General features: G+C 42.1%; 1 protein-coding gene across 3 annotated transcripts in view; it reads right to left on the minus strand.

Annotated features, from left to right (window-relative positions):
• Nucleotides 1-20655, minus strand: part of LOC115766829 (inositol-trisphosphate 3-kinase B) — a 33999-nt gene that overhangs the window by 3478 nt on the left and 9866 nt on the right. The window contains exons 1-2 of one of the 3 annotated variants that reach the window (XM_030710867.1): nt 17176-17331; nt 9851-10353 (exon numbers count right to left, since the gene is read on the minus strand). The exons of 1 other annotated variant lie outside the window; for it this stretch is intronic. In XM_030710867.1, the coding sequence (XP_030566727.1) occupies nt 9851-10198 (348 nt within the window). In that variant the 5' untranslated portion in view covers nt 10199-10353; nt 17176-17331. Of the gene's footprint in view, nt 1-523; nt 1510-7953; nt 8192-9850; nt 10354-17175; nt 17332-20655 lie in introns of those variants that run through there. One more of the 3 variants, XM_030710866.1, reaches the window with a different exon arrangement.

The following is a 20655-nucleotide window of genomic DNA, read 5'->3' on the forward strand; positions in this document are numbered from 1 at the left end:
TGAGTAAGCACCACATAAGCGCTGAATAGTTCAGGATAAGCAGCGTATGTATGCCGGATAGCGGCAGACAGTTTAGATCTTAAAGTACAGCCGATGACGTCAATGCTTAAACAGCAGCGCACTTAAAAGCGCTTAACAGTGACGTCTAAGCATTGCAAAAGTGCCGTACAATGTCGACTAGCGCCGTATAAGAACGAGAGCGTAGCCAATATTATTAATGTACTGGTTAAGCGCCATATATTGCCGCTCTTTAACCGGTTGTAGCCGGAAAATATCAGACTAAGGAATGAAAATATGGGATACAGTCGTTTATATGTAGCCGGATAACCGCGGATAAGCACATTTGGCTTGAAGGCGGGACTATTGGTGAGTCTTTCATTTGAGAAACAGTAATTTGAATGTTGGAGAATTCCGAATAGTTTCGGATAACTGCGGATAATGCCGGATAAGCGCGGATAACGCCAAATAAAGCCGATTGATCACCGTTGAGCAACACGTAGCAGGGCAGCCAACGTCGTCTTACCTTCTTGGTGCCGCTTGCTGTGGACGCGCCCGCAGCGCCCGAGCCCGTTCCCGTTGTGCCTGAGGCCGCCGACGTGGACACATCAGAGTCCCACTCGGAGCTCAGATCATCGCTGCTGGCATAGCCATAATCGCGCGGCATGGGCACCTCCAGCAGCGACTTGGAGTACTGTATGTAGCCGGGGCAGAGGCTCTGGCCCAGCGGCGAGTGGCTGCGACGCGGCGGCGTCGACATCATCATCAGCGGCAGCGAATGCTGCTGCGACAATTTGCGTCCGGCCGACAAGCTGACATGCTCGCCCGGATTGGCCGTAATGCTAATGGTGGGCATCGATAGTTTCTTTTCGGCGCGCTGCTTAATGCCGTGCGCCTGGGCAAAGGCCAGGCTGCATTTGCGCGTCTGCATATTGTTGCCGGATAGCTTGCGGCGAAAGATTTTCTTCGTGGCGCCGCCGCCGCCGCCGCCGCCGCTGCTGTTGCCACCGCCTGTGCCGGCAGCTGCTGTGGCATTGCAATTGGCATCCTGAACGGGCGCTTCGGCCTCGCTGCCGCCATCCTCGCTGTCGGCGCTGGTCTTGGCGGGCGATTTGCTGCCGGCAGCGCGATCCGCATCGCTATCGACGCCATCGTCGTCATCGACATCGGCATCGGCATTGGGATCGTCCTCGTCATCGAAGCGCAGCTTGGCAATGTCCTCGGGCAGGACGTCGGGAAAGTGCAGCAGCTTGACGGTAACCTTCTTGCCCGCCTCATTGTAATAGACCTCCTTGGCGCTCATTCTGTCAAAGTCCTCGTAGATGCGCACCTGCGGCGATGGCGGCGGCGTTGGCGTCGTCGATGTTGGCGGCGTCGTTGTTGTCGTTCCTACTTGTCCGTTAACGGTACTTGCTACGAGTGCGCACACAGACATTTTACAGGACATGTGAAGGGCGTCCGCGCGACTTGCACTTGCGCATTAGACGCACTGCATCCACCGGCCACAATGAGCTGCACAGCGAGAACCGAGAATCGAGAACCATCAGTTTCTGTGGCACCTGTCACCTGTTGCTGCTGTTGCTGTTGTTGCTGCTGCTGCTGCCTTTGGCTGTGATTGATTTCTGCGCATTTGCGAACCTGTTCGCGCCTTAGCCAACCACCATTGACCCACCGAGCGACCCGCCGACGAATGCAGCTCACGTCACCCAAGCCAAATGTTTATGCAGCTCTAAAAGCACGCTGACTATGCGAATACCCTACAATGAACAGGATTGGCGAATTGGTGGAAACCGGAACCAAAGAGAACCCAAGCCAAAAAGAAGAACAGCTGCACCTTTAGAGTATATAGACTATTTATAAGTCTATGCAACAGGCAGATATGCATAAATATATACACGTCTATTCTTCATTAAGATCGGAAGGTCTTCAAGAAAGGATTTCTGGAAATAAGGGAAGAAGAAGCAGAGCTAGCGTGTCTTTGCATGCTTCTGTGTTGCGTATCCGCTTTAAAGCACACCATTTTTAGGGTATCTACAAGTCGAGCATCATGAAAAATATCTTTCTTAGAGTCAACACATTATTTGGATTCGTTTTACGGTTTCTAAATGTGCATAGATTGGACTTGTTAATATTTTGAAGACTCGAAGAGCAGCCCGAATTCGTCTCTTGCTCAAATGCCTAAGAGTTACAGAACTGAGAGTTAGTTAAAGTTAAAGTTGCACCTTGAGGTGAAGACAAAGACAAAGCAGGCGGCGAATTGGGGCCTGAGACGAAGTAGCTTGCATCTAATTTCCACAAAAATCCTATAATAGCTGCAACTGAATGCGTGCAGTAAGCGCATCTGGAATTCGTTGTGGCTCAACTCAAATTGAAGCTGCGACAAACTTGTGCTTGTTTTGGGTTGTTGTCGGCGTGTCGCTGTTGCTGTTGCTGTTGCTGTTGCTGTTGCATTGGCGCACACATCAATCAAAATTGATTAAATTTAATACAGATGTATGCGAGAGTAGCAACAACAGCAAGAACAGCATCTAAGTAGGCATTGCAGGAGCGTGCTGGCATCTCGGCCGCTTCGCACAGCCATCTGCGGTTCGGCTTGCAAAACCGCCAAAACCGCCTTAGGTAATTGCATGTGTGTGTGCGAGTGTGTGCGAGTGTGTGTGTGTGCGTGTGTGGACTCTTTAACCACAAGCACAACGAAATTGGAATACGTAACATCAACCAAAATCGGAACTAAACGGCCCAAGCAGAGTCGGGGGCAAGGCAAACCCGAACAACAATCGCATTATGATAATAATGCAAATGGTAATGCCAACAACAACAACAACAGCAACAACAATGGTAACAATAGAGTATCAGGAATGGAAACCTAGCTATCCAGTTACACACACACACACACACACACACACACACACACACACACACACTCGACTCTGAATGCCAACTACAGTGTTCCGCACATAAATCAGACTTTTGCATACAAAAAATAATTACGACGTTCTGGAAGTACACTCAAAAAAAATGATGTGCCCCTTAGGCTTTAGCAATATGATGAAAATATTTCTTAATTCAAGCAAAAGAAATTTTCTCATATAAAAAAAACAAGAGTATTTTTCTTAAATTCAGAAAAATATGCTTCAAAGAACTTAAAAAAATAGTTTTTTTAGTTTCAGAAAATCCTCCAAAAAGAAGAATGTGTTTCTTAACTTCAGGAGAATTACTGCTAGAAGAAAATTATCCTAGAAAAACAATTTACTCCCATATGCCATATTATCCCAGAAGAATATAATCCTAGCAGGACATGGACCTACAAAAATAGATTAACCTAGAAGCATAAAAAAACAGGATACTTTTGTTAATTTCAAAAAATTTACTCCTATAAGAATATTATTCTAGTAAAATGCTAAAAAATTGTATTTTGCTTGATTTGAAAAGTTTGCTTCCATTATTATATCCTTTATCGTATTCTATCATAGAATAATATGATCCAAGAAGATTATTATCCTGGGAGCATATTTACCTAGAAGTTTAAAAAAAACGGCATATTTTTCTTGATTTCAAAAAAATTACTCCTACAAAACAATTATCCTAAATGATTTTCGGAAATAAAGAAAAAAAAAATTTAATTTTTATATTCTTCTAGAATAATAAACTCTCTGAAATCATGAAAAAATATTTTTCCTTTTTGAAGATTTTCTTAAGTTTAAATAACGAAACGAACAATTATCAGAAATTTCTTTCATTTTTTTTTCTTTTTTGTTTCTTTTTTTAACAATTTAAAATTTTTTTTAGTGTACGTTCAGAGCGCATATGTTTTTCCCACAAACAAACCTATTTTTTGCAGTGCATTTTTTTATACCCAATCAAAGTGATGTATTTAGTTGTCAGAGAATCTAGCTGAAGTTTGCCTCGACTAACTATAAAAACGAAAATAATGCTCATACGACAACTGACTTTTTAGGTCGTTCTTTTCTTATGACAACTATCAGATATAGTCTACCGTTCAGGCTGATCTCGATATATGTGCTGGCTGCAGCAAAAATACATATCTGTTTCAAATTTCAAGAAGATAGCTTTCACACAAACTGAGTTCGCATAGTTGACTAAATAGTTGGATAGTTAGGATCTGTTCACAAAGAATTGAATGTTGATACTGATCCAATGTGTACTTAATTGTTTCTCAAATATCTTGTGCACATTTCTACACGCTATATATATTTTTTTTTGTTGTTTTTTTCGAAAAATAAGAAATTACGTTTCCAGAAAATTTCCGTTTCTATTATTGGAACAATTGTATTCAGTGTAAGTTTTAATTGCCGAGCGATCACTGTACGCTCTCTCTCTCTCTCTCTCTCTCTCTCTCTCTCTCTCTCACTGCGTGTAATTTCCTGTCTCTGTCTGACAGCTGTGCTCTTCGCATTTGACGTCATTTGCAAAAGTTGTACGCTGCGATAACGAAGCACAACAACAACAACAATTGGAAACCTTGGAACGTCGCCGTTGTATGAGGCACCTTTTGTGTGTGCGATGTGTGTGTGTGTGCGGTGTGTGTGTGTGTGTGCGTGCCCGCATTATAGGCCACAATATGGCGACTATAAGTAGGCCGATCGATATGGAAGCGGCGAGATATGCCGGAACAAACGAAACTGCAGCTGCACTCCAGAAGAAGAGGGCGTCGAGAAAGGAGGAGGGGCAGACAGGGCGCAGCTGGACATGTGCATAAACATCCGTATAAACATGCAACTTGTATACACACACGTACACACACTCACACATATATATATATACATATAGTACATGTATATATACTAGAAATATCGCGGTCAATCGGAACTGAACCGTGTGCAAAGCGCACTGATAAAGGGACCCAAGCTAAACTGTCATATTTAGAGAGTATCTCAATTAATGCTCGACTTTTACTCAATGTACCCACAGATAATCTCAAATGCATCATCTAGACTTTAGCCTGTTGGCTCTAGGGTATATCAAATGCGTCTTCTATAAACACTTCTAGAATATCCCAAAAAAACCAGCGATTATTTTACTTTTGCTTCTCTTCTATCTATATGTTTCTTTCACACATTCTAGATCTTTTGTATATTTCAATTCTTGAACATTTTCTAAATTTCCTTTTCATTTTCTTTAACTTGCTCGACTAAAGTTTTGATATTTATATTATATATATATATATATATTTTCTCCCTTTTTGATCAGCTTTTATGGTCGTATCCCTAAAGCCATATACTTTCTAGCTGACTGTGCGAACTATCTCAGTTCTGAAGCTATCCTGATGAAACCTGATTGAGATACGATTTTTTTTTTTTTTTTTTCTTCCACACAGTCAACATTTCTATGTCGGCGGGAATCGGTAGACTATATCATATAGTTGACATGGATACAAAAGAAAATGTACTAGAAAAACTCTTAGTTTTTTTTTTTCAAATATACCAAGTTCTCTAAACGTCGGTCTCTCTGTCTCTCTCTTTTTCTCGGTCTATCCCTGTCTCTCTCTCCCTCTCTCTTTCAGTCTCACTTGCCCTGTTTCTGTCTCTCTCTTCCTATTTTTCCCTTACCCTCTTTCTCTATCTCTCCCTGTCTCTCTCTCCCTCTCTCCCTAGCTCTCCCTCTTTCAGTCCCTCATCCTTCTCACTCTCCCTCTCTCTCTCTCTTTCCCCCTTGCCTTTCAGTCTTTGCCTTGCAAAGAAATCCATTGCCTGTTATTTCAGATACTTTCTTTCATGCCACTTTCACTTGTATCTTTATTTAACTGTTTATTCTAGATATTGTTGTAGATGTCATGTCTGTTTCATCTGTTTGTAAGCCCCATTGTATAGCTCTGTATTTTATGTATTCACAAAATCGTGGCCGATCTTTTAATCCCCTTTGTCAGCTCGCTGTATTTATACTCTTACTCTCTCCTTCCTCAGCTTGTCCTTAACTTTTTCATAAAAAATGCTGTGTTCGTCCATTCACATCTCTCTTTCTATATCTGATCGCGAAAATTCTATTTCACTCTCTCCAGCTCGCTTTCTCCATTCTCTAATTATCTCCTCGTTTATGTATATTTTCCTTTTTCTCTTTGCTCATCTCTTTCGCCCTCCGCTCTCTTTCTGCTTCGTTTCTCCCCACTCGATCCTTAACTTATCCCGATCTTTCTTCATTTCCTTCTGTTGCTTCTCTCTCTAATCCTGGTCGCTCTCTTATTCTCTCTCCGTTTCACTTTCTCTCTCGCCTTGCCTATCGTGCCGTCTGTTTTGACTGCGCTTCAAATAGGTAATTTGCTATTCGTTATCTAATAAACACCGTTTCGCACATGCCGTCGTCGAAGGCCCGATCTACGCCTAGATAATAGATATATGCGTACATACATGTGTAGATATCTATAGATATTATTATTGGCGCAATAGATACAAATGTATCTGAAGATACAAAACCCTGTATGGCTGGGTGTGGGGATACGTAACGCCAGCTCTTACCCGGACTACTCCCCCCCCCCCCCCCCCCCTCAATCATCCTCTAATGCCCCGCCGGACTGCGCTTAATGTGCGGCATTCACCCCGCATAACAATGAAAAAAGCAACGTTTTTTTTTTCCTCCATGTAGATGTGTTTGTGTCTGTGTGTGTATTTTTTTTGTTTCTTAACTGCCGAAAGCTTAAAATTAATAAAGTAAACACTTTTTTCTATTTCAGTTGCGTCGGGCGGTCGCCATTGACGCACAAAATGCGATAGAATTAGGTGCTCGGGGGGTTGTGTGTGTGGCGAGAGAGCAGAGGGGGGGGGGGGGGGGGGGGGGGGGGTACATTGATCGTCATTGAGGGCGTTTAAGGCTGGGTGGCTGAGCGTGTGGGTGGGTGGGTATGGGCGCTGCTGGAGAGGCACCAGCGGATGTATATTGAACGATTGATGCCAATTATGGTGGAGGCAAAGTGGTACCGGCAGCGGGGAGGGGGGGGGGGGGGGGGTGTGTGTGTGTGTGTGTGTGTATGGTAAAATGGACTTGGACTGCCATTTGTGGGTCTCGGGCGATAAATGAGCTTCAATTGCCAAAATTGCTGGCAAACCAAAATTGTTTAATAAAACATGCGATGCGTCTTTTATTATTATATAATTCCCAATTGGTGCGCGCGCGCGTTGCCGAGTCAAGCAACTCAGCTGCCCCCCACCCCCCTCCACCACAGCACACTCTCTCTTACGCGCTGGCAAAGTGCGTAGCATTCTCCATTGACGTCGGCGTTGAAATGTTTACATAAACTTGAATTAATTTCATTGCAGAGCAGATCAATACACCCCCCCCCCCCCCCCTACCACCACCACACCACTCCATTCCTTCCCTTCATCCAACATTTCATCACACGCGCAGCAGCCGAACGTAACGCGCGCCCACTCTGCACCGCGTCGGCGTGCGACGCGTCAGCGCGTGCTTCAATTAACACTTTTTACAGCAAACCAGAAGTAGAAGAAGAGGAAGAAGCAGCAGTAGCAACAGCGGCAGCGGCAACAACAACTGCGCAGCTTGCAACGTTGGGCATTTCCAGCGCTTCCAGCAGAAAAATTGTCAACGTGAGAGCTTTCATGTTAAACAAGCAGCAACAAGAAATATATGTACATGTATTTATATGCATACATATATGTATATGCATATGTATATGTAAATGTATATATATGAAACAACAGCACTTAACATACACAAGTGCATAAATACACGCACACACACACAGCAAAAAACAACAATAAAATAAGAAGACAAAATGAAAACACACAAAATCGCGAACCGAGGCGAAATTTAATTAAATTTTTTTCAGTTGGAATTTTTGCCCGTTTTTTTTTCTGTTTTTTTTTTGTTTTCTGAAACAACAGACAGGCAGTCAAAACAGCTCTGCTTAATGTTATTGTTGTTAAAGTTGTTCTTGTTTCGTTTGTTTGTTTGGTTTGCGGTTGTTTTTGTTGTTGTATTTACTGTTTCTGTTTGCGTTGCTGCAGCTGCTGGCGCTCGACGCGACGCGTGCCAGACATTGGCTTGAAAAACGCAAACGCAAACGCGCAACGGCGACGGCGACGGCGACGGGAAAATTCGTTTGACAGCGGCAGCAGCAGAGCACAAGCAATAGCGTGTAACAGTCGCAGTCGCAATTGCCGTAACAGTGACAATAACAGTAGCCGTTTGCTGGTAACAGATGCCGAGACAGAGCCCAGCCGCACGCGATCGCTGCAAAAGCTCAACTGGTCGGGGGACACAGGCAGGCACACACAGTCAGAGCCGCTGTCGCTGCCGCGATGAGCAGCAGACAGCTAGCAGCAGTGAGCAGTGAGCGGCAGCGACGTTGCGTCGCAGTCGCAGCATTGAAGTCCTAACCCCAATGGGCGCGCGACTGATAACAGTAAATGCCAAAGCAGAGAGAGAGCATGTTAGAGAGAGAGCGGGCAGTGGGAGTGGAAGTGGGCATGACGTTCAGTGTTGGAAGGCCAAGCGCCCAGACACAAACAATGGAAATTGATAGTGGAAATGGCAAATTGTGTAGCTTTCATTAGGCTGTGCGCCAGCCAAAGCTCATTATTAGCTGCTCAGCGCGCTCTGCGTCTGTCCGCGTGTCTTCTTTGCGCTGTTCACTGAGAGCGCCACAGTGTAAACAGCTGAGCGCACGCGTGTGTATGTGTGTGTGCGTCGCAGCACGCAAAAGGATAAGAGCTAAAATTGAGCGAAAAGATGACGCCAAAGCGGCGCAGCTTCAAGCGTGAGTCGCTTGTTACCAGCTTCATGTGGAATAATACAGTTTCGAATTCGAATTCGATTTCGATTTTCGATTAATTTCACTCATTGGCAGAACGTGAAATCTGTTAGTCTATAAATTTTTCAATTATTTTTTAGTTATTTGAAACGCAAATTTCCTTTTCAAGCTGCAAAAAAGGTATAAAATGTGCTAAATTATGTTTAAAATTGAAGAATTTCTGCAAGAAAAGGTGCTAATTTGTTTGGGGGCCAATTTAAATATAAATTTTAATATACATATGTAAAAAAAAAGCCCAAGAGATGTACATATATGCCAAATGTAAATTAATAATAAATATTTGGATAATTCTTATTTATGAAAAGCGTAATTTCAAAACGTGCAGTTATACGTATTATACTTTATCAATCTGTCGCTTTCTCCATTCATTAAATTCGAAACTTGTGCATCGCTCTCTACTCCCTCTCTCTCTCTCTCTCTCTCTCTTACACACTTTTTCTTGAGCCGCAAACTTATAAATTTTGTTGCTCTCTTTGCTGCTCCTTGTGCAGCTTTTCAGATTTGAATATATTTCTCAATGAACTTTCCCCCAGCGCCCCGTCGCTGAGTCTTAAACGCTTGAGCTGCTGCTGCGGCTGCTGCGGCTGCTCTCCGTGCGCTCTCACACACACTCTCTCTCTCGCTCTCTCTCTCTGTGTCTCTCTCGTTCGCGCGCACAGGTAAGGCCAAGCGCGTCAGCGTCGGGGCGTACGGTCGCATCATAAAGCCTGTGACGTCAATGGCAACGACTACGCTGGCAGCGCGAACAGCAGCTTTCGGACCGGTCCAACAGTCCAATAATTCAATGCGACAACGGCCACAACGACCGCAACGTAGACGGCGACGCCTGAAGCTGAGTCCAAAGCCGACTTGGCCAAAGCTGCATGGTCTGTCTCTGCTGCCGCTGCTGTCGCTAGCTAGCGCAAGCAGCGCGAAGCTTTCGAATTGATCAATTTAGTCGAGTTGCAAACCAGTTGCGAGCTTTTGCTCGCTTCGACTAAACTAATTAACGCCACACGCCAGCCAAAGTGAACGCAAAAGCTTTTGCCCCTCCCCCTCCACCTCCACGGCACTCTGCGACCCACCTACCTTCTTCTTGGCCGCCTCGGCCGCGCTGATCACGTACAGATCAACAATGCCCAGCAGACAGTCGTCGCAGCGGCACACATCCTCGCCAAATGCCAGGGAGCCCAGGCTGCTCGTCGAGTCCAGCGAATCGGTGCGACGCAGGCGGCTCACAATGGAGGCAGCGCCGCTGCCAGCAGCGGCAGCAACTGCGCCGGGCACAGTGGCGCCGGCACCGGCGCCGCCAGCCGAACCGGAGCCTGAACCGGAACCGGAACCAGCGCCACCGGCTGCCGCGGCTGCTTCGATTTTGCGCGCCAACAGCTGCTCCATGAGCGTGCGCGGACGCGAGGAGGATGGAAACAGGGCCATGCTTCTGGCCGTGCTCTCACACAAATGGGTTATACGATAATCTGGCCACACTGCGCCTGGGCCGCTGCGGCAAGTTCTTTGCTTAAGTCTTTTGTTTTGCTCAGTTTTAACTTTCGAACGGAATTCGCTTTAACTACGACCAAAGTGCAACATACCTGTAATGAGAGCGAGAGATGAGAGAGAGAGAGAGAGAGAAAGGATTAGAATAAGAGCATGTCAATTTAATCAAACTTTATTTTAATACTCTATTCACAACGTGAAGACGGGTATATTGGTATATAAACTCCGCTTATAACAATATGTGGGGCTGCGTAGGATCATGCCCATGGAAATGTCCCGCCCATACTATTCCCAAATATCAATATTTTCATATATGAAACAGACAAAAGAAGATATATCCGACTCCATCTACTCTATATATAAAGCTGCCTGTCCCGACTGACTTCAAATCGACGCGAGGTAATTCCTTTTACAGCTACCTCTTGTTACCACTAAAACGGGATTTTGGGATTCCACCCACAAGTGTGGAAAATACACGAAATAAAATTCTATGAAAGTTTTTTGTTCAACAGTGTATTCTTTTCTTATCATTTTCATTGCCAATCCGCCTCAAGATCATTTTCTTTTACGCAAAATGTATTTGAGACATGTTTCACACATTTCGTGAAAATGTGCAAAGTCCACGTGGAAATGGCAGTCAACGACTTGGTGGTTGAAGTTGCGGGCCCAAAATCATAAGCACAAAACTATATAAGAATTTATTTAAGACAATTTTCACACTTTTCGCAAAATCCACACTTTTCCACATTTACCATGCGATCGTCATATATTCACACTTTTCGCAAAATTCACTGCTTTTGGCAAAAACATTCAACTCAAACGAAAGTCTACTTTTCTCACCGTGCGTTAAATTTCCAACGGCGGGAAATGGATGGAAACTTGATACATTTTATAGATAGATAAGTCAAGGCCTTGGAATACCAGCTTGTATGTCTACTGTCTTGCCGAATCGAAGCTCTCGCATAAACTTCTGCTCTGCAAGGGTATTTCAAGTTCGGTGTGACTTTCTTGGCTGTAATCTAAGTAGAGTTCGTGTAGCTTCTCTTACTGATCTTTGGCTATTTAACCAATCTGATTATTTTCATTTTGGTTGCCTTCCACATTTGGCTACTCCAGCTGGTGCTGGCTTTTATCGCAGCCTGTTGCTGCTGCCGCTAACTGATGTGCCACAATTTGTTGTCTGTCGCTGCTTATCGCCAATATGGATGGGGCGGGCGCTGTGGCGCGCTGGGCGTGGCGTGTTAATCTAGCTCAGTTGCATATATGGATTGGATTGGATGTGTGGCATTCGCATAATCGCAGCTGATAAAAATTTCTTGTTAATTAACATGAAAGTGCAATGCGAAGTCCGGAGTCCGGAGTCCGGAGTACGCTGACCGACTGTGGCAAGTTGGCTGGCTGTGGCACGTATCCAGTTGCAAGTTTGCCGTTGGCACGGCCAAAAACTCGTCCACAGCCAAACCGAAACTGGCCCCCACTCCCCCCTTCCGCACGACCGCATTCAGCTTTGCTGGCAGTTGGCATCGTTTGCAGTCGTCGTCATATTGCCGCATTTATGCGCACATAAAAGTCAAATAATAGATCCAATAGATACTTTGCCACAACTCGTTGCAAGGCAGTTGTTGCTGCTGCTGTTGTTGTTGTTGTTGCTGCTGTTGCTGTTAGTCGAATGATTTATAAGCAGTTGCTGCTATACCCTGACCACAGCCACAAGATGAGCCACACAAATTCAACGTGCCAAAAGGCATAACACACACATATATCTCTATATAAAAATACATATATATATGTACATATATATATATATATATACATATACCTCTGAGTATTAGCTCGTCCTGTCCCGGCCAGGGTTTCTTTCCGTATCAAACACACACCAAATCTTTGAGCCTCATTTCCAACAAGTTGCCGTGAATTTACCGAAAAGCGTGAAACATGCCTCTGAAGCATTTTCACAAACGATCTTCCACAATTGCGAGCGGAAAATACAAAATCGCTGAAACTCACAATCATTAACCTTTTACTATAAAACCGAACAGTCGAAACTTAAAATAAACCCAAGAATTCTCTTTTTTTACTTGAGTCGTGGATTGTACGAAAACTGTGAAAAACGTCTCAAGTTAACTTTTGCAATTATTAGCTTTAGCCACCAAATATATGCCCCATTTCCACAGAGCCGCCGTAAAACTCCTGGAGAGCGTGAAAACCGTCACAAAAGCATTTTCACAAAGCACTTTAAAAATTAGCTTAAGAGCAATTTCATTATCCGTGCATTTTTCACATTTGCAGGTGGAATTTATCAAATCCCCGTCTGAGTGTGCACAAAATATAACTAAAGTTAACATTTTAGCTTAGCTTTTGAGCAGTGCATTGATCAGTCAGTCAATCAATCAATCAAACAGTATTATCTATGGATAATATTTATAGCCCCAAGCTGTTCGATATATCTGAAGAGTTGGGCAGATCAAATGGCAATTGATGAACTTTATTGAGCATTTTTAGAGATCGTATATTGTTTTTTTTTTTTTGCATTGATCAACTATCTTTTAATATTGGATCGCATCTTAAATTAACCTCTTAATTTCTGAACTTAATTCTCTTAAGTTTATATTAGAACTGAACCAGAGATCACTTTTTTTGCAGCTCTGTTTGGGAAGCCAGATATTGTTGATTCACAGCACGATCTTCGATTTACGATCGTGTTTTGATTCAATTTCTAGTTGCAGTTGAAAGTTGTAAAAGTCGGTTGCACAGAAAATTGTTTTATGGAAAGCAATTAGGCTCCTTAAGCTGTAGATTTTATCTACGTCAAGATCAATTTTGAGCTCCAAAAGAATTATATAGACTGTATTCCTTGAGAGAGTTTCTACAGCAAACTGCCTGCAATTAATCTATTTAACTAAACTGAGTTTCAAACTTAATACATGTGCATTTTTCAATTGAAGATCAAGATAATCAGCTGTAAATCAATGAATGATCATTGCGAGATTAAAATATGGTATTAGTGTAATCGATTGCAAAGCCTGCTTTCAATGCGCAAATAAATCGTAAGTGATCTAGTTTAAGTTTAAGGATAATAAATCACAGCGGTCTGATCGCATCTTGCTGATCGTGTCCAAATTTATAAGTCCTTGAATTTGTTGCAGATTCGATGAACTGTTAATATGATTTAGTCAAAGCATTTAAATGGTGGATCGCAACAGCATTGATCTGCAACTGATCTAGCTGATAATTCAATCTTCTTTTATTTAGATCAGATCGTTCAGTTTAATTTGGGCATAAATTTGTTCAAATTTTGTGACGATCGGAGCACCTCAGAGATCGACCCACGATCGCAGATAACTGCAATTTGTCTAGCTAACATAAATTATGTATAGAGCATGAAGATCACTTCGTGAAGCTGCTCACTTGCTTATTCAATGGGAATTGCTTGCTATGAAGCTTTATTTTGTATCTTTAGAGGTGTTGCCTATGTTGAAGCAAAATGAGTAAAGCCTGATCTTGTAGATGTGCTCTAAAACTTCTTTAATTGAGCATTAAGTAAGATATATTTGTTTCAATGTATAGATCAGTTGCCTTTTGTTGAAGCCAATTGATCGTGCATGTTCGTAGCTTAAGTAGCCAATATTTGCTATTAAGATGATTTTTTTTTTTTTTTGATTTGCAAGATCAGTTCAGTTTGTTGAAGCCAAATGACGATCAGCTGATCGTACAGATCCGCTATACAAGCTCTTAATCTCGTTAATTAGTTAGTCAATTTGGCTAAGTAGTGCCATTCTGAATACTTTGATCAGATGTAGATCAGCTGAAGATCAGTCGATGTCGTTTCGTACATTCAATTGTTTGGACTGCTGGCTTCTGTTGAAAGAAGAGCTGTGGCTCGCTTAAGCATATGAGTTATATATGAGTTATATTTGTGAACGATCGTGCTTTATAGTCAATTTATTATCTATATAGACTTTTGTGAGCGATTCGTGGAGGGTTTCAGCAGGGTTTTAGCAATATGCCATGTTGAGGGTAACTAAACGTCGACGTTGCACATAAATTGTCTGTGGTTGATCATGGCTGTTGTTGTTGTTGTTGTTGTTGTTGTTGTTGTTGTTGTTGTTGTTGTTGTTGTTGTTGTTGTTGTTGTTGTTGCTTTAGCCAACTGTCTTGTACTTTTATGGTCGCTCGTCTTATCAATAATTTATGTCAGATTATACCGTTATGTCACAATAAATTAAAGTTGGCAACTTATTTTCCCGGCTCTGACGATTTTTCATTTTATTTTATTTTATTTATTACTATTTTTTTTTTTTGTTTCTCTTTATTATTTTTGTTATTTTTTATTATGGCCAAATCTGTCAGTTTAGTGGCGCATTTGGAAAATGGGGAAAATTGAACGGCTTAACCAGTAAAGTGGCGTCGTCGCGGCCCAACCTTGTTCCCGGCCCCACAACTTGGCCAGATCTGGGGCCTGGGGCCTGGTGCCTGGGCCGAGTCGGGCGCATGGCGTGCGGCGGCAAATTTCACTGTCACGCCTCGTTTTCAATTAACTTGTTGGCGGCCGCTGGCCGAGGCCGATAAATCAAATGTGCCGCCGCCAGAGGCAGCAAATGCCGCTGCAACTCGGCGGCTGCAGGCTCTTGGCCAGTGGCCACTGCAGTTTTTGATTTATGAAGATCGCTTCATTTGGCGTCGGCAGCTGCTGCTGCTGCTGGAGATGCTGCTGCTGCACGCAGCCATGTCAAAGTTTATCGCCGTCCTGTGATGATTCATGTGGCAGGCACTGCCTGGCAGTGGTCATGTGGCAAGAGTCGGCTAAGCATCTCAACCTGCACCTGCAGCTGCAGCTGCCTGTTGCCGTTGCCTGTTGGCCATAAATGCGCAACTGCAACTGCGAGTGCCTGGCTGCTGTTTATGGTAGTTGCCAGTTGCCAGTTCGCAAGGGTCAATCCGTTTGCGTGGCGCAGATACAAAAGTATCTTTTTAGCCGCACCGACTGCTGAATGCTGCCAGCAAACCTGTATCTATCACTTAGAAATGTATCTCTCTTTTTTTTCCGCGTACACAACAGCGACGCATCGGCTACGCAACGGCTGCGAGCCACGAGTGCACACTCTTTCCAAGTATCTTAAGCTAATGCGCGTTCTTGCTGCAATTTTGAGAATTTATCTCAATTTATTCTTGCAGCACGCATCTTTTTTCTAAGATTTTCTTTAAGTATTGTGCAACTCGATTAAATTAAATATAATCAATAGCAAGCCATCAGCTGCGGTTGAGCCTAAAAAGTATCTACGAATCTGCAGCTCGTTGAAAGTATCTTTAGAGTACACAAAGATTTTATCCAGCTGCGGAGTACATATTGCAGACAAGCTTAAAAAGTATCTGTTGAAAGGTATCTATGTATCTACAGCTCGAAAATCTGTCTTTAGGCAATAATAAGTTGTAGCTGTAAGCCTAAATCTAGATCTATGAATGTACAGCTACAAGAATCTATCTGTATGTATCTCCCTTGATGTGTATCTATCAAAAAGTATCTACGAATGTACAGCTAAATAAATGTATCTCAAGAGTGCACACAACAATCATAAGTAACTATTGGCTTACGAACAGTAACTGCTAACTTGAAATGTATCTATGAATCTGCAGCTGGTAGAATGTATCTTTAGATTACATAAGGCCAATTATCAGCTGCGGAATATCTATTGGTTCTGCAGCTTGTAAAGTATCTATTGAAAGGTATCTTTAAATTGAATACAACAAGCTTATCAGTTTGCTTAAGAACGTATCTAAAGTATCTTAAGTATCTAAAAACTAGAATAGTGATAAATAAGTTAAACAAAGTTTTCTCATGCGCTATAACATCTCAAGAGGTATCCCTCAAATCTAACTTCAGGTCCGATCAAAGTATTTGTAAGCTGTAAAAGTATCTATCAGATACGAAATACAGTTTGTATAGCAAAGCAATAAAAAGGCTACAAAAGCAATTAGAGTACGAGTATCTAAGAGCTGACGAAAGATATCTGCTAGCTGAAAAAGTATCTTTTAACATTATTACAGTCGCAAATTGTCTGCGAGGCTAATTAAACTGCTCAAGGGCCATTAAAGTAGCGACTCATTGAGTTGAAAATAATCTTAAACTATAATATTAATGATATATCTTATAGATACATAATGAAAAGCTATAAAGCTAGCCGTGCATGTAAAAGGTGTCCTGCAAGAAAGTACCTAGAACTTGTAAAAGTATCTTGCAGATACATATTTCTTAAGACCAGTTTGAAAATAGTTTTTGATAGTAAAAGGCACAAGACAAAAGTCAACTTTGGCTTTTGCAGTCGAGTATGCAGTTTTAGCCTGTACAAAAGTATCTTTCAGATAAAAAATAGATTTGTTTCGAATTGATTGAAAGGCACAAAAACCATCCAAGTGTAAAAGCGGGCCAATACAATACACAATACAAAGTATCTATAGCTTAAGCTAAAGTATCTGGTAATATTAAAAGTATCTTTCACACACAAATTAGCTATTATTTCAGAACATATGTTGGCCACAAAAAATGCATCTAGTATTGAGCTAATACAAATGTTCGAAAAGTATTTTTCAGATACGATAAACAGAAAATTTCAGCTGAAAAATTGCATTTCAGCTAATGAACCGACATTTGCTTATGCAGCCAATAAGTTAGCTGAAAGTAATGTATCTGCCAGCTGGCTGCCAGTTGGGTATAGATTGCAAATTAATAAATCGCAGGTAACAAAAAAAAAATACTTTTAATTAACAAGCCAGCCAGCAATATCAACAAAATCAATTTGGTGCCGCGTTTCTCGGGCAAACAGAACAGAACAGAACAGAACAGAACGAAACAAAACACAGCCAAAGGCGTTCGGATAGCTCACAGATAATTTTCGGGCTAAGATACTTGAGATACTCACTTGGTGCTGGTTGCGCGGGCGCTGCTTAGCTGCAGCTACAGATACAGATACAGATACAGATACAGATTCAGATACAGTTACCGTTACCGTTACAGCTGCTGCGACAGCCTCAGCTACGCTCGCAGCCCGAACTCACACACAAAACAATTATGCTGCCAAAACAACAACAAATAACAACAACAACAACAACAAATACAAATAAAATTAAAATAAATACAAAAAAAAAAAACAAAAACAAACAAAAAAGTCTCAATAAATAATAAAGAATAGTTTTTCTATTTGCAAAGAGCAAACGGACTGCGCTGCAGCCCGATCGTGCGGCCCAGGCGAACGGCAGCGAGCGAGTGTCAGAGCGAGACAGCGCGAAAGAGCGAGAGAGCGAGACAGCGTGAGAGCAGGCGATACGTTCACGCACAAGGCACACAATTGGCCGATCGCTTGTTGACTTTGCAACGGCGCACGAGCAACTGAACGCAATGTTCGGCCGTCAACCGCAAGCAAAGCTCGAAAGCTTGCACCGCCGACTAACGGCTGCAGAGCCCGAGGAGCCGAAGAGCCGAGAAGCCGAGGAGCCGAGGAGCTGCCGAACGGCACAGCCGAGCCGTAACGAGCAGCTGCACGAATGCCAATTGCTAAAAGCAAATACTGCGTACCGCAAATTACAGGGAAAATTAAATCATTTCTATGAAAATGTACCGTTCTTTTGGTGCAAGTATAAGTGTATAATTATATATAAGCATAAATTGTATAATGCATCAATATATGTAAATGTAGACACAAGCGAAGCATTTTTCAATTTAAACTAATTAATCGCAACTTATTCCTAGTATTTAGCATTTCATTAGAGACTCTGGTACAATTTGATTTTTAAATACCATTTTGTACCACAAATTAGCAACGAAATGAACCCATCTCTATGCAAATGTACCATTCTTATGGTGTAAGTATGAGTGTATAGTATAAATAGTTGCATATATTAATATATATGTAGACATCGGCAAAGCATTTTTCGATTAAATCCCGTCTTGTTCCCAGTATTTGGCAAGTATATTTTTTGAACAGCTGATCCATAAACTTTTTCTAAAATATTTTATCCCAATGTATGTTGAAGTACCATTATTGTACCATTATTTTCACCAATTTAAATATACTCAAACGCAAACATTTTGTAAGCATTTTCTTAAAGATAATTGTGTACCATTGCCTAAAAAAAGCTCCAGTTTTTTGGTACACTTGTGTGTAGCAAAACTTATAAATTCAAATATTTTCACATTTTATTCAAGATGGAAGACAATCAACTATTATTTTGTGACAGAAAGTTGTCATTACATAAAGTTCTAAAATAGAGGGAAAATACATAAATAATGTACAGGTTTTTAAAGCAAAGGGTCAGTGTACCATTGCATAAAAAAGGTACCAGATTTTTGGTACATTTTAGTGCGTGTGTGGCTATTGTAAGGCAAATAAATAAGAATACTTGTGTATTTAAAATGGTCTAAAAAAGGTAAAATTTTTTGTGAAAAGGTCAAGTGTACCAATGGTACACTTTTTTGGTACATTAAATGCAAAGCTTTGCGTCTAATACATATGTACCATTATGTAAGAATATTTTCAATGTGCCAATGCATTAGGAAGGTACAATTTTTTTAGGGATTTTAGTGCGTTTGTGTGGTTGCGTGGTCATCGTAGGGCAACTTAATAAAAAAAATGTACCATTTTTTTGTAAATAAGTCCATTGACTTTTGGTACATTAAATACAATTGCACATTTTGTTCAAATTAGGCGTGCAAATAGTGCCACTTTGTAGGAATAGAATAAATGTACCAATACCAGAAAAGGGTACCAGTTTTGGGTACATTAATGGTGACATGCTGGCGTTGCCAGTCAGACAGTCTGTGCGTGTGTGTGTGTGTGTGTGTGTGTGTCGCACTCTGTAGCTGTTGTCTGTGTCTCATCCTAATCCCAGGCACTGATCACGGCATAAATCAGCAACAACAAGAACAACAACGGCAACAACACGGGCAAGAGAAACAACGTCAACGACAACGACAACGACAACATGATGGAATAATGGGCCTGATTGAAACATGAAAAGCATAGCGACAACTGTCAGGGTTGCCAGCCTGCTCGGGGGATCATGGCCCGATCCTCAACAAGGCTGCTAATTGCGTTGGCAAATTGCCGGCATTGCATTTGATTTGCATAATAGTCGAATGCTGACGACGACGACGACGACGACGATCAATGGAGCGGCGGTACGGTGTACCGTTTGGCAAAGCCAATATGCAAATTGGCTTTGGCCCAATCGGGCCGGCAATGTTTATGACAGGCTCTGGCGGCTGTCACAATATTTGTACGGTATTAATTGCCCACTTGACGCCTGTGGCCCCCAGTGTGTGTGTGTGTGTGTGTCTCCGGGCCCAATAAGCCCGGCCCGGCCCGGCCCGGCCCGGCCCAAAGACGTTGCGTTTAAGTGTTTTATGAAGTCAGGCAGATGGGGCGGCCCGATAAGCGCCCAGCCGATACACACACTCGTTGGGGACCGAAAGAGCCTGGGCTCACATAGCTCATAGCTGTCATAGATATCGCCCATGTTTGGCCACATGCAACAGAGATACAAAGCGATACATACGCAATGAGACGCCAATAAAAAATCGAGAAAAATTTTTGCAAAAATGGCAAAACTTGAAGAGAGATCAGTTGGCAAATGGGCTTGGCACACAATATTCGCATTTGCCAATTGATTCGCATACTAATCGAATTTAACGCTCCATTATGCCCAGTCGAACAATTCAATCAATCTGCCTCCAGCTGCTGCTTCTTCTTCTTTAGTCTCCGATCGGAAATGCGCGTATCTTATCGCATCTATTCGACTATTTCTGTACTTGTTTCATGGGACAAGCCTTTTCAATATCAATGCCATCCAATCATTTCGCTTGTCTTCAATTACCAAAAAAAAAAAAAACAAAAACAAAAAACGAGAAAGTAAGGATCTGCTCGGCACGCCGAAAATTTGATACACTTTGCCTTTCGGATTTACGGATAAGAAAATGTTAAATTGCATATGTATTGAGTGCTGCTTCTTCTTCTTATATGCATCTTATACCTGCGAATTAGCAGGGCATTGCGACTTTGTGGTTGCTTTTGCAACAAGTTAACAACACTTCCATTTTCAGATACTTCGGATATTATGTCAAAAACTCTCTGGTTAACAATATCAATTAAAGCTAAGCTTTGAACCAAATATTTTTCATATGAGAATCACATATATACGATCGATTCCTAGGGATAACTTAAACATTTTCACATGCACAAGAAGGCATCTTTGGCATCAGAGAGAAAATATATATTCGTCAGTCGAACTCAGATCATACATGTACATATACATATGCATACATACATATACATACATATACATATGCATTCATATATATTTACATGCACATGCAGAAAAAAGCTAGGGAACTGTTCCCTAGAGTC

The sequence above is a fragment of the Drosophila novamexicana genome, unplaced genomic scaffold (genome assembly GCF_003285875.2).
Source record: "Drosophila novamexicana strain 15010-1031.04,08,12 unplaced genomic scaffold, DnovRS2.1 tig00001270-arrow-arrow-pilon, whole genome shotgun sequence".
Lineage (NCBI taxonomy): Eukaryota > Metazoa > Arthropoda > Insecta > Diptera > Drosophilidae > Drosophila > Drosophila novamexicana.